The sequence below is a fragment of the Mus caroli genome, unplaced genomic scaffold (assembly GCF_978045245.1).
Source record: "Mus caroli unplaced genomic scaffold, Mus_caroli_1 scaffold_6, whole genome shotgun sequence".
NCBI lineage: Eukaryota > Metazoa > Chordata > Mammalia > Rodentia > Muridae > Mus > Mus caroli.
Window position 1 is genome coordinate 114,290,970 of NW_028227261.1, and position 14,470 is coordinate 114,305,439.

At 43.5% G+C, this 14,470-nt stretch overlaps 1 protein-coding gene across 1 annotated transcript in view; it reads left to right on the plus strand.

The window, feature by feature from the left end:
• Rigi (RNA sensor RIG-I) overlaps positions 1–14,470 on the plus strand; it is a 46,352-nt gene that overhangs the window by 23,821 nt on the left and 8,061 nt on the right. Inside the window, exons 6-13 of the mRNA XM_021159600.2 lie at positions 368–475; positions 1,076–1,229; positions 1,957–2,215; positions 4,075–4,237; positions 5,851–5,955; positions 8,833–8,990; positions 9,797–9,932; positions 12,600–12,748. Coding sequence (XP_021015259.1) covers positions 368–475; positions 1,076–1,229; positions 1,957–2,215; positions 4,075–4,237; positions 5,851–5,955; positions 8,833–8,990; positions 9,797–9,932; positions 12,600–12,748 — 1,232 coding nt within the window. The remainder of the gene's footprint in view (positions 1–367; positions 476–1,075; positions 1,230–1,956; positions 2,216–4,074; positions 4,238–5,850; positions 5,956–8,832; positions 8,991–9,796; positions 9,933–12,599; positions 12,749–14,470) is intronic.

Genomic DNA, 14,470 nt, shown 5'->3' on the forward strand with positions numbered 1-14,470 from the left:
GTTCAGCGTTTTAAGAGCACCGACTGTTCTTCCAGAGGTCCTGAGTTCAATTCCTAGCAACCACATGGTGGCTCACAACCATCTGTAATGGGCTCTGGTGTACTCTTCTGGTGTGTCTGAAGACAGGGACAATGTGTATATTCATATACATTAAATAATAAATAAGTCTTCAAAAAGAAAAGAAGGAAGAAACAAATGGGGGGGGTAGAGAGAGAGAGAGAAAGAACACACTTTGGCCAAGATCCCAAGCCTCAAATAGGGGCGTTGTTGCTAGAGTCAGAACTCATGTCCACTCACTGAATGGCAGTTGCACCATGATTCCTTATAGCATGAACCCTTCGATAACTTTGTCCCCTCTATATTACAGAAGCGTCTTCTAATAATTTACACAGCCCATTGAAACCAAGAAATTACCAACTGGAGCTTGCCCTGCCTGCCAAGAAAGGGAAAAATACAATAATATGTGCCCCTACTGGTGAGTCAGTTGCTGTCACTCACAGAACTCTCTCTCTCTTTGCTTTTTCTTCCCCTTTTGGGTGCTGTAAAACGAGGAGTTTTCCCCTGTGGCATTTGCCCATGGGAGAGCTGCTCTATTAGCCATCTCACTGTATTTCTTTTTTTTTTTTTAAGATTTATTTATTTATTATATGTAAGTTCACTGTAGCTATCTTCAGACACTCCAGAAGAGGGCGCCAGATCTCGTTACAGATGGTTGTGAGCCACCATGTGGTTGCTGGGATTTGAACTCTGGACCTTCGGAAGAGCAGTCGGGTGCTCTTACCCACTGAGCCATCTCACCAGCCCCCTCACTGTATTTCTTAAGGAACCTGGATAGCGATAAGGAGGGAGACAAGTGTCCTCTTTAGTTTGCTTTTGGTTCTTGCTACCTGAGTGCATGTTACTTAGAAAGTAGCTTGGCACTCTTCAGCCATGGTTTAAACTGTCATTGTTACCGCAGAGGAGGGATTATCAGTTTATTTGTATCCCAATGGTCATAAGGAAGCCAAAAATGAGTACCATTCTGGAAAACCAGCTAACACGGGTTATCTGTTTCCTTTTTCTTCCCTACTAAAAGGTTGTGGAAAAACCTTTGTGTCGCTTCTTATATGTGAACATCATCTTAAAAAATTCCCATGTGGACAAAAAGGGAAGGTGGTCTTCTTTGCCAACCAAATTCCCGTCTATGAACAGCAGGCAACTGTGTTCTCACGATATTTTGAAAGACTTGGGTATGTACTACTACAATCAGTCTAACTGCTTTGATTTTTGGTTTTTGGTTTGTTTGTGTTTGTATTTTAAATTCTAGCCTCTTTGGCTGGTTTTGGGGACTTTGTTGTGTCTGGTTTGGGGGGTTTTGTTGTTTGTTTTCTGAGACAGTGTATCACGTATCCTGAGCTGTCTCCAACTCACTGTGTAGCTGAGGTTGGCCTAGAAGAGATGATCTTCTTGCTTCTACAAGTGCTGAGATTACAGTGTGCACTGGCATGCCTGGCTGTTCTCTGTTTTTCAAAGCTATGATTAAAAGAAAATTACCATAGACTTAACTTTTAGAGGTAGTTCCTTTGTGCAATAACATTTTTGGTTTAACTTTACCAGAAATGCTAAGCCCTCATGTCATGCTCTGACAGTTAATGAACTTGGTGGCCAAATTTAACATTTAGGCGATACACAGGTCATCCTTAATGATGTTATACTTGATTGGCTATTACTCTTTTCAAAATCATTTCTCTCCTAATGACTTGAAAGAATAAATACAGTGTGATCAGCTATAACTTCTTGCATTTCCCGACTCCCTGGCTTTGTGTCAGGTCTGTGAGAAAGTTCAAGGTACTACCCAGTTTTACTCTTTTGGGCTTGGGGTGACTTCCTAAATTGCTGCTCTGACCTAGACTTCTACTTTGTCTCCTTGTTCATTCACATCAAGGTTGATGATAAGGGATTTCTGTCATTCCCCAGGTACAACATTGCAAGCATTTCCGGGGCAACATCTGATAGCGTCTCAGTGCAGCACATCATTGAAGACAATGACATCATCATCCTAACACCCCAGATTCTTGTGAACAATCTCAACAACGGAGCCATCCCCTCGTTGTCTGTCTTCACTCTGATGATATTTGATGAGTGTCATAACACTAGCAAAAACCACCCATACAATCAGATCATGTTCAGATACCTAGACCACAAACTTGGAGAGTCACGGGACCCACTGCCTCAGGTATTTCCAATCAAGTGACTTCTAAGAAGAGCCACAGTCTTCCAGAGTCCCACTTAGTTGCTCTTTTGTAGCCACATTTGAGCTTGCCCTCCTCGGGGTCTCAGTCCATCGGTACAACTCAGTGGTCAATGTTGGTTCATTCATTTGACCAACAGTTGTCCTTGGTGTCCAGGGTAGATGCCCTTCACAAAAAACAAAATCTAGGCTGCTTAAGTCTCTTGTATGAGATGACATTGCATTTATATATAATCTACACACTTTCCTCTTGCATACTTTAAATCATCTCCAGATTACTGGTATTGTACAGTATGATGAAAATTTTATATAAATAGTTGTAGTACTATAATGTTTAGGGAATAAAGGTGGGAAATTCATACATGTTTAGTACTTATGAAGTTTTAAAAATATTTTTGATCCATGGTTGTATGAATTCACATTTATATAACCTCTGGATTTGGAGGGCCAGCTGTATAAATCATGGGTTTCCATGGACCTTGTGCATTGCTCTAGGCTCTGGGACACCAATATAGAAGATATAGTCCTGGCTCTCATACAGTTAAGTTTGCAGGGAGCCAAGAACATAGTAGTCACAGCTTATCATGAGGTATGCTGCAGAGACAGGTAAAGGGTGTTGTCAGAACATAAGGGGTAATAAGGCATAGAAATGAAAGGAATTAACAGGGGTTTGCCAGGTAGATAGCTTCTGGTTTCTAGTAAGAGGGTGCTGTGTGTCCAGGGGCTCAGGGAAATGGAAGGGCCTGACATGCCCCAGAACCTTAAAACTCTATAGTATCACTTGAGTGTGGAGTGTGAAGCAGGAAACAACAGTCAAGCTGTTTGTTATGACAGATGACCCAGAGACACCAGGAGGGCAGAGCGTCAGTGGGCAAGTGGATGGCTTAGCACAGGGAACAAGCAGCAGCCTTCTGATGTCATATGAGAATCGTCACTTCAGAGTCATTCTTACATGTGACAAGAGGAGTACAAATTCTCCTTCTGTCCATCATAGGAGAGGGGGTGCTTTGCTGAAAGTCAGCGATATAGAAACGGGAGGGGGCTAGAGAAGATGGGGAAGTTTGATTCAGGCACTGATAGATGCAATAAAGAATGACGATAGTGGGGCTGGCGAGATGGCTCAGCGGGTAAGAGCACCTGACTGCTCTTCCAAAGGTCCTGAGTTCAAATCCCAGCAACCACATGGTGGCTCACAACTACCCGTAAGGAGATCTGACACCTTCTTCTGGTGTCTGAAGACAGCTACAGTGTACTTATGTATAATAATAAATAAATCTTTAAAAAAAAAAAAAAAAAGAATGACGATAGTGTATCTATCAGGGGCCCCAAGAAGCTGAATTATATACAATTCAGCTGAATTATATACAATTATATATAAACTATGAATTATATACAATTCTTTTGCTCCAACAATAACCTTTTTAGGACGTGCAGATTAAAGGACATTTAGTATAGGACCCACAGTTTGTTATTCTCAAGTATCATTGATAGGAAGCAAATTTCTTACCGTCCAGCTAATCATTTAGGTGAGTGATTGCTGAAGGGTGTTATCATACTGAATCTACACAGCTCTCGTTGTACACGGCCATTTCCCAACCTCACTGATTGTTGAAGATTCTTGTCCAGGCACACAAAATGCATGTGATATGGACGATTCTGGAATGGACTTTTTCTTCCCATTGCGACGTTTAGTAAGAGACTGGGGGATAAAGAACAGGGTAGCCCTGCCTGGAAATGTTTCCTCTCTGTTCTAGATGACACGCTAGATTTATTTCCGAGCTTTGCTTCAGGGGATCTTTGTGCTGGAGAATGTCAGAGAGCCAGTGGTGGGGTGCTCCTTACAGGTCGTTGGGCTGACTGCCTCCGTCGGCGTTGGAGATGCTAAGACCGCGCAGGAAGCCATGCAACACATCTGCAAACTCTGTGCCGCCCTTGATGCCTCCATGATTGCCACAGTCAGAGACAACGTAGCAGAACTGGAACAGGTCGTTTATAAGCCCCAGAAAAGTAAGTGGAGGTCAGCAGCCCACCCCTCGGGAGTTTGTAACATTCTGTCCCCTCTACGTCAGAGACAGTGGATGAAGTTTGAGGCTGTATTTGTTTGGTAAAAGCATTTTTAACTCCACACTTCAGAAATGGCTACATTTCCTATCTTTCTCCCTAGTCCACCTCTTCTCCCTAGCGACGCATGAGTCTCAAAGGTAGCCAGAAAGGGACAAACATCCCTACTCTGTCTCTAAAACCCGTCCACAGGCACCAGCAGCTGAGTGAAGGAGGCAGTGGGAAGATTCAAGCACTTTGAAAGCCTCAATAGCTAGTGGCGGAGTCAGGTCTCTGTGCTCCGGGCCCTAGGCAGGGGCTACGCGGCCATCTTGTTCTTGTATGTATCTGATCATTGTAGTGGCATGACCCGAATCATGACAGTTCAAATGGCCAGAACATGTTTTTAAAACGAGCTTCATTAGAAGATGGTTATTACTTATTAACTACCTGTGTAAGCAGGGAGGTACAGTAGTTACCCACGCTGGCTGGATCTTGGCCTGAGCACTCGCTCTGTGAGTTGATGGCAGGATCGATGGCAGGATGGGCACCGGGGTGGGGGGGTGGGGGGGGTGGTGGTGGTGTGTGTGTGTGTGTGTGGAGAGGCACAGCCTTGGTTCTTTCTGAGAGTCCCCGTGGAGAGTGTGAAGAAGGTGTGAAGGGGTGGGTCCCCACCCACACCCACCCCTTAGCAACACTAAGGGTTTCTCTACAGTTTGAGCCCTTGGAGCTTCATCTACTTCAAAGTCATTTTGTGTTGCTTTCCCCGGCTATGCAAACCCTCTAAGAGCTATTCTGGGGATGTGTCCCAGCTCCTGCGCGCCTTCCTTTTTCCCTTATTAATTCATCTTGCGGCAGCTTCCCCAGAGAGAATGAGGTTTCCTCCCCTCTCCAAGCGATGCCTTCCTTGCCTGCACCTTCCTTGCCTGCAGGGCTCTGATGGGCGGGTTTAGGAGCACACCTTTGTTTCCTTTAAGGAGTGGGTGGGTTGGGGAGCCGGGGGAGGGGGGAGGGGATAGGGGGTTTTTGGAGGGGAAACCATGAAAGCGGCTAACATTTGAAATGTAAATAACGAAAATATCTTTAAAGAAAAGAAAAGAAAAGGAAAAAAAAAAAAAGAAAAGAAAAGAGAAGAAAAGGAAAGAAAGAACCTGCCTTCTGTGCAGCATAGGGTAGCTCTTGTCAGCTCTCTGTCACTGAAACAGGACATGTGACAGGCAGTTCTTTTTCTGCCAAAAGTACACAAATATGAATGATAAGATCAATGGGGGCACTCTTGGGGGCTCGGAGGTGCGCAGGAGAATAGGAAATCAGGAAAACGGGGCTGGAGTATGGTATTTGCTGAAACCAGAAGGCTGCCAGACCTGCCACAGTAGAGGCACCAGGAATGTTGACTGAGACGCTGGCTTAGACTAGACCAGGAGAGACACTAGACTCAGAAGCAGTTCCGAGGCTTCTGACCGCCTGCTGTGATTTGGAGCCTGTGGCTTTAAAGGACTTACCCAGGATGGAGCAGCATCGGGAAATGGCTGCATAGGACCTGGGTTTCCTTCAGCTTACTCACATGCCTTTGACCCCAGTTTCCAGGAAAGTGGCATCCCGGACTTCGAACACGTTTAAATGCATCATCTCTCAGCTGATGAAGGAGACAGAGAAGCTGGCCAAGGGTGTCTCCGAGGAACTTGGTAAGCCTGTGCCAAGTCCTGGAGAGAGAAATCTCATGTTTCGTGTACCTTCCATTTAGAGATACTCATGGATTGCTCATTAGTGTCTTCAGTTTTGGGTGAGATTATACTCAGAGGTGGACTGACTTATTTATTCACACATATTTCTTTCTCTCTCTGTATCTTCTTTATCTCTTCATTCTTTTTTGCCATCTTTTTTTCTCTATTCCTTTTTTAAAAGATTTATTTTTATTTGATATGTGTAGATGTTTTTGTCTGCATGTATGTATGTATATCACATGTATCAGATACCCGGGAACTGGAGTTACAGACAGTTGTGAGCTACCACATCTGCTGGGAATCGAACCCATGTCCTCTAGAAGGGTAGCTGGTGCTCCTAACCACGGAGGAGCCCCCATTTCTCTAGTTGTTTTTAAGACAAGGTTTTTTTCCCCGTGTCCCTGGTTGGCCTGAAACTTGCTATGTAGACAAGGCTGGCTTTGAACTTGCAGGGGTCCCTTTGCTTCAGCTTCTGAGTCCTGGGGTCTCTGGCAAGCGCCACCATACCTGGCTCAGATGTAGACTTTCTTAATCCTAGGTTGTTTAGGAACCTTATAGGAATTCTTTAATTCTCTCTTGCCTTTTTCTTTTTAAATACAAAACACATCCACCTGGACATACATACCTGAAAAATACTGTCTAAATCATCTTCTAAATTTCCTTTTTTCCTTTTTTCCCTCTTGAGATAGAATCTCTGTATTCAGAGTAGGCTGGCCTTGAACTGGGAACTCTGCCCCTCTTCTTCCTCCTCTCCCTCCTCCTCCTCCTCCCAAGATGTGCATCATCACTGGGCTGCCATTAGAGTGCCATTGTCCCTTCCAAGAGCAGTTCCCCCAGTGACCTAACACTCTCTCATTGTCCTCAGCTCTTGAAAGTGTCACCACCTCCTAACCTCACACACTGAGGACCAACTAGCCTTTTGCCACATGAGCATCCAGAAGGCACTTAAACAGTAGCTAAGGCACAGCACTGGGGGAGGAGTTTGAATAATGAATCCACTACGGTCCTAAAGTAGTAGGGTAGTAAGCATGCTCTCTCCTCTAGAGTTTTGGAAACTCTGTAAGGTAAACAGTAAAGAGACCAGGTAGTCGGTACATGGCTCACCTAGGAACAAGATAACATGGTCTGACTAAAGTGGTGGATGGACAGACAGACAGGAATAGAGTTATATGACTTACTTTTTTGTTTTGTTTTTGTTTTTAAAACAGTCTGCCTGCATAGCCCTGGCTGTCCTGGAACTCTCTTTGCTGGCCTCAAACTCACAGAGATCTGCCTGCCTCTGCCTCCGGAGGCATCCACACTTTAGAATCTTTTCCCACCTCCTCACATTGAGTATCTGTCAATAGCTGCCTCATTTCTTCTGGAACTTGGACGTTTCTCATTGTGAGCTGGGTGTGGTGGCACCATCTCTACTCCCAGCAGCTGGGAGCCTGAGTCTGAGGCCAGCCTAGGCTACATACTGAGCTCCTGTCCTTGGGGCAGAGGCTGGGAAGAACTTGTCACTGTTTCTTGTTGGTACCCGTCCTCTGCTCTATTATTGCAAATGTGAGAGAAGCCATTTAACACACAAATGCATTTCTCTTCTTTGAACTGTACTGTGCTTGTCTCAAGAAGCCCAGGACACAAAACAATGGAGCAAGCATCTGGGGCTGTTCCCACTTCGCCTTTTCACCCCTACCCACACCAATCTTCCCCTGAGTCTGAATCGCTGTGAATCTCACAGTGGAACCAAGCAGTCAAGACTTAACTTGCACATGCACACACAGATGCTTCCGGGATAACTATGTTTGACTCCGCCTTGTGGTTGGTGCTGCAAGTGCTGCTCTGAGATCAGGTGTTTGGGCTTCATAGCAACATAGAACATGCTGGGAAGGGTCCTGGTGCTCCCATTTTTATATAACTGTCTCTGATGAAGCTCTTGAGACTTGCTACTCTAATGGTATCTTCATCTTGAAAGGCAAAGTGTGTTCCTCCTCCTCCTCCCCCACCCCTCTTCTTCGTTCTCTATTATGTTATTTCTGAACTACTTTGGCTGTCAGCCCCTTAAGCCTGTAGAGCATAGACACCACAGAGCTAGGTTTGAATTCTTGCCTCCCCCACACAATATGAGCTTTATGACATTGGGGGTAAATTCGTTTTCCTTTTATAGAAGATTTATTTACTTTAAAAAAACATGTGCATGTGTGGGATGGTGCTGTTGCCTCCAGGGGTCAGAAGAGGGCGCTGAATGCCCTGGAACTGGATTTACAGATGGTTGGAAGCCACCCAATGTGAGCCCAGGGAACTGAACTTGGGTCCTCTACAAGGGCCTAACTATTGAGCCTCGACTCCCGCTCCTTACTCAGTCTTTCTGAATCTGTTTCCTCTGTTTTTTTTTTTTTTTAAGATTTATTTATTTATTTATTATATGTAAGTACACTGTAGCTATCTTCAGACACTCCAGAAGAGGGTGTCAGATCTCGTTACGGATGGTTGTGAGTCACCATGTGGTTGCTGGGAATTGAACTCAGGACCTTTGGAAGAGCAGTCGATGTTCTTACCCACAGAGCCATTTCTCCAGCCCCTGTTTCCTCTTTTTAAAAATAAATAAATAAATAAATAAATAATGACCTCATGAAATTAGAAAATTTCAATGTAATTATGAACCTTGACTTTGGGTCATTTAGTAAATAGTTATTTTACACACTCTCCCCCCCCCCCCCCCACACACACATAGCTTAAGACCCAGTCTACTTCAGGATAAACATCTTCCATCTTCCTTACAATGAATAAGAAAGAAAATCAGAGGACCGGTGCTTGCAAATCTTTTATTTATCTATTTCTGTTCTTACCCTATAGGAAAGCTTTTTCAAATTCAAAACAGAGAATTCGGCACCCAGAAATATGAACAGTGGATTGTGGGCGTCCACAAAGCATGCTCAGTGTTTCAGATGGCAGACAAAGAGGAGGAGAGCCGGGTCTGCAAAGCGCTCTTCCTGTACACATCACATTTGCGGGTACATTGCTGCTCTCCAGGGCTTATTTTCATCACTGCATCTCCTGGGATCTGTACTTAGGCAGCTGAGAGAACATTAGCGTCTCAAGTCCTGAAAGTCATCATCAACCTTATTTGTTTTCTGAAACTTATCAAGTCTCCAAAAACTGAATTAAAGGCTCAGAGTCTATGCCACACCTCCCTCCAGCTTGTGATTGGTGACCACCATCTAACTGAGCTCAAGAAGTGGCTCCTGTGGCCATATCCAGAAGCTTGCGTGGTCTTAATTTTGTTATAAAGCCATATATTAGAATCTCGGGGGCTCTGGTTAGCACAGAGGGAAGGAGTAAGAGCCCTCAGCCCTGTTTGCTATGCTCTGGGAACTATTTAAAGACTTACTCCACACCATGGGATTGTGGAATCTTAACGCTTAATGGACTTTCAGCATAGGTGGTAAGGGCCATAGTTATGCAAGGCCCATGTACACTTTAAGCATGACTTGGAACTTAAGGGGAATGTCAAAGCTGACTTGCTTTTGTTATTGTTTCTCAAGATATGCCGTTTCTCCTCTCCCAAGGTGGAGTTTTATAATCTAAAGTGAATCTACTTTTAATTTTCTAGCTGAGCCAAAAATAGAAGCCAGCTTTTAGTTCAGAGGTTTTTATTGTAGACCCACTAAGGGCCATTCGCCTTTAAACCCTCAGCTGTACTGTATGAGAAGGATTTTCTGCAAACCAGTTTTGTGCTAAGTACAGCGAGTTGAACTTGAGTGTAGTGAACATATGCGACCTCAGAAATGTATTGGGAATCACTTTTCATTTCAAACAGAAATACAACGATGCACTCATCATCAGTGAGGATGCACAGATGACAGACGCTCTAAATTACCTCAAAGCCTTCTTCCACGATGTCCGAGAAGCAGCATTCGATGAGACGGAGCAAGAGCTTACTCGGAGGTTTGAAGGTGAGGCCGATTTCTGAAGTCAGGAATCCCTGGGGTCTGGTGGCTTGCATGGCAGTGTGCACATTGTAGTTAGCATACCTAGCCATCATGTTGGGTTTCAGGTGAGATTTGTAGGGGCTGTGACGATGCATGACCTTAGCATGGCTGAAATCCCCAGCGCTAAAACCTAAGCTAAAGCTTTAGAGCCAACCAACCGACGACAGAAGGGTTTGGCCTCAGAGAAATCTAATGCCTGTGGATGGGTCTGATGCTGGTCCCACTTTTCACTTGGGAAAAGGGGAAACAGTGGGATTTGGAAAGAATGCTTCCTCTAGGTGGTAGGTAGTGCTATTCTGATTAACTCAGTCATTCAGAAGGTTTAATAACAGCAGCACGTGTCTGATGGTGTCAAGGTTGTGCTTTATGTATGCCCTTCCTTCCTTCCTTCCTTCCTTCCTTCCTTCCTTCCTTCCTTCCTTCCTTCCTTCCTTCCTTCCTTCCTTCCTTCTTTCCTTCCTTCCTTCCTTCCTTCTTCCCTCCCTCCCTCCCTCCCTCCCTCCCTCCCTTCCTTCCTTCTTCTTCTTTTCTTCTCCTCCTCCTCCTCCTTCTCCTTCTTCATCTTTATTCTTCCTTCTTCTTCCTCCTCTTCCTTCTCCTCCTTCTTTGAGACAGGGTCTCTCTGTGTAGCCCTGGCTGTCCTGGAACTCACCCTGTAGACCAGGCTGGCCTTGACCCAGAGATCCACCGGCTTCCCTAGTGCTGGAATCAAAGGAGTGCGGCACCAATGCCCAGTTTATGCATACTTCTAATAGTGAGAAAAATGCCTTATTACCCTTAGAGTATACTCCGAACATGGGAAGGTAGAAAACATTTTCTTTCTCCTTTCAAATTACTTTTCCTAGAAGCAATTACTATTAATAACTTTTTTGTTTATACTAAATAATTTACTGTACATATGTGTGACATGCTATGTTGATAAATATGCCATTAGTTTTCTGTGGGAAAATGTATACACATATATGTGCATATGTTTATTATAAATTTTACTGATACAGATCACATAGCAATAATAATAAATAATAAACACACAAATAATAAACACGGAATTCATGTTCCACAGAATGCCTTTGGTGGACTTTTCAGTACCCTGTGTCCAGAGCCAACCAGAGATGGCAATTACCCAACATGGAGTTCTGAAATGAAAGTCAGTTCTAGCCAGGTGTGGTGGCACACGCCTTTAATCCCAGCACTCGGGAGGCAGAGGCAGGCGGATTTCTGAGTTCGAGGCCAGCCTGGTCTACAAAGTGAGTGCCAGGACAGCCAGGGCTACACAGAGAAACCCTGTCTCGAAAAAACCAAAAAAAAAAGAAAAAGAAAAGAAAAGAAAAGAAAGTTCTGTTAATGGCAGGAATAAGAACAAAACGAAACAGCGGAGGCATGTTGGAACCTTGCTGGTTTCTCAGTGATGGGAGCAACATTTTTCTGAGCCAGATAGTTTTTCAAACACGAGTGGGACATTTCTGCATTTTCACGTGATGCATAAATAATAGCTAAATTTAATCCACATTATATACTTAGCACTTTACAAAGTCTAGCCTGACAATAAAGGATGAAGCAAGTGCTATCTTTATTTCCATGGTATGGGTACTTCTAGGGTCATCAATCTTCAACCATCACCATGTTGCTGAACTTGTATAAAATTGAGCAGTGACACACACTAACATTTCTACCATTCATACACTATAGGTACATACTCAAGAGCATAGATAATAGTAAACTGTAATAAAATGAGTTAGGAAATTAATAAGCATGGATATTCGTTAAATTTGTTTTTAGTCATTGAGCTGCAAGCATAAAGAGTTGAATTTTTAATAATAGTTGTATTTAAAACCAGGTCCACAAGTCTGAAGAACTTAATAACTGACCATCATAATCTGGTTTGATCTGGTTCTAGTACACCACCATTGTGTGTGTGTGCGCTCCTATGCATACCTATACATTTTGAAAAAAGATAAGATATCCCATGCTTCAATTTTTAACTTAAAATAACCTTCTGAAAGCTGGGTGGTGGTGGTGCATGTCTTTAATCGCAGCACTTAGGAGGCAGAGGCAGGTGGGTCTCTAGGTTCAAGGCTAGTCTGGTCTACAGAGCCAGTTCTAGGATGGCCAGGGCTACACAAAGAAACCTTGTTTCAAAAAAACCAAACCAAAATACCACAAATAAAAAAATATATCTTTTTGATGTTTCCAAATCCTCAGGTATATATAACTCTTTAATTTTAATAGTAACAATGTATTTACCTCAGTGTATTTACCTTGGTAGCCTGGGATCTGTTGAGCTGTTTCTCAGTACTCAGTGTTTTGGTTGTGTTTTTTTTTGTTTGTTTGTTTGTTTTGTTTTGTGTTTGTATTTAGTTCACAGTTTCAAAACTGACTGTCCTTGGAATCTTCTTCAGAGTTTTCTAAATTGAACTATGAGTCAAATTCCTAGCTGTAGATGACTGTGTCAAAGACCGTGCGAGCTTTATATTGCTATGCTGCTTTTCCACACGAGGATTCCTGTTGAAACAAGTGTTTACTTCTCCGATTTCTGGTGAACAGTGGAAAGGTTAACTGAAATAGAAGGTCACTGTTTGTTCTAAAGCTTTAACATTTGTAAGCCCTTTGCAAAATGCTCTCTATTTACAGAAAAACTAGAGGAATTAGAAAAAGTTTCCAGGGATCCCAGCAACGAGAATCCTAAACTAAGAGACCTCTACTTGGTCTTACAAGAAGAGTACCACTTAAAGCCAGAGACCAAGACCATTCTCTTCGTGAAGACCAGAGCACTGGTGGATGTAAGCTCTGTGTGTGTGTGTGTGTGTGTGTGTGTGTGTGTGTTTACAGATTAGCCCTACTTTATTGAAAAGGCTGCCCATTCTTCACTGCCCTGTAATCGAGTATCCATACATGTGTGGACCTCTTCTGATTATTTGTTCTCACACCCATTGTCACTGTTTTTATTGACCCACAGTTATAAGTCTTGGCCCTATAGAGGAAGCCCTGCATCCTTTTTAAAATTTAAAATTTCCACGTCCAGCCATCCTGTAGGTTTTGATTAATGACTAATGTGTCTTATATACCTCAGTTATCTTCATATCATCTTTTAAAAATAATTTACTCAGATTTTAAAAACTAGTTTTAAAATTGGGCAATGGGCTGGAGATACAGCTCAATGGTCAAGCGCTTGTTTAGCGTGCATGACTTTAATCCCCAGTTCTGGAAAAAGATAGATATCTCTCTGTTTATGTAGAATGCCTTGAGTCTGGCCACAGCATATCTCTCTGTTTATATAGAATGCCTTGAGCCTGTGGCCACAGGGCATCCCTCTGTTTATGTAGAATGCCTGTATTGTTTCTGCTGAGTAGTAGATTACCCACAAAGCCAGAGGCAGAAAATGTCAAGCTTTATTATTTTATGAGATTCGTGGATCAGGATCTGAAAAGGACCGGATACTTATGCCTCAAGGATACTGTGCCTGAGGCCGCAGTCAGCTCGGCACTCGGCTCCTTTTGCAGGTTGTTGGCAGGCTTGTGAAGATGAGCCTCCAATGTGGCAGCTGACCTTGCTTCAGTGAGACAAGAAACTGAGAAGAAGAGGGCCTAGTAGACAGACACTGCCACTTTATAAAGTCCATCTTGGACCTGATGTCCCACCACATCTCCCATATTTCAGAGATAAACTACAGATTATTTTTAGAATATAGGATGTGGAAGTCATTAAAGGTCGCTTGTTATGTGATCTTTGCTGTCTTCTTTTGTTAATGAATGTGGGTGTTTACCATGTGCATGCCGTGCCCACAGAGTCCAGGAAGGGGGCATGACATGCCCTGGAACTGGAGTTAACAGACAGTTGTAAGTTGCCATGTAGGTGCTGGGAATTGAACTCAGGTCCTCTGGAAGAACAGCCAGTTCTCTTAACCACCGAGCCATCTCTCCAGCCCCCTTTGCTGTGTTTTATTAGCGTTTTGTCATTTTTTTTTAAAAAGACTTATTTATTTATTTATTAATTATATGTGTGTACACTGTAGCTGTCTTCAGACACTCCAGAAGAGGACATCAGATTTTTGTTACAGATGGTTGTGAGTCACCATGTGGTTGCTGGGATTTGAACTCAGGACCTTTGGAAGAGCAGTCGGCGCTCTTAACTGCTGAGCCATCTCACCAGCCCCGTCATTTTTAGTATAGAGGTCCTGCATACATTTTGTTAGATTCATACCTAGGTATTAATTTTAGTGTTGTCATTCCAAAATTGTACTTTCAAATATTTCTCACTGTGGGCTGGGAAGACATCTAAGTAAAGTGTCTAAAGTACAGGCATTAAGACCTGGCTTCCAGCAACCTGGCAAAAAAAGCCGAGTACAGTAGAGCACTCTTGTAATCCCAGCCCTGGGGAGAGAGATAAGCACAACCCTTGGGCTTACTGGCCAGCTAGCCTAACTGGCAATGCCCAGGTCCCAGGGAATTACTCAGTCTTAGGCAGAATGAAGGTGGGTGGCTCTTAAGAAATGATACCCGAGC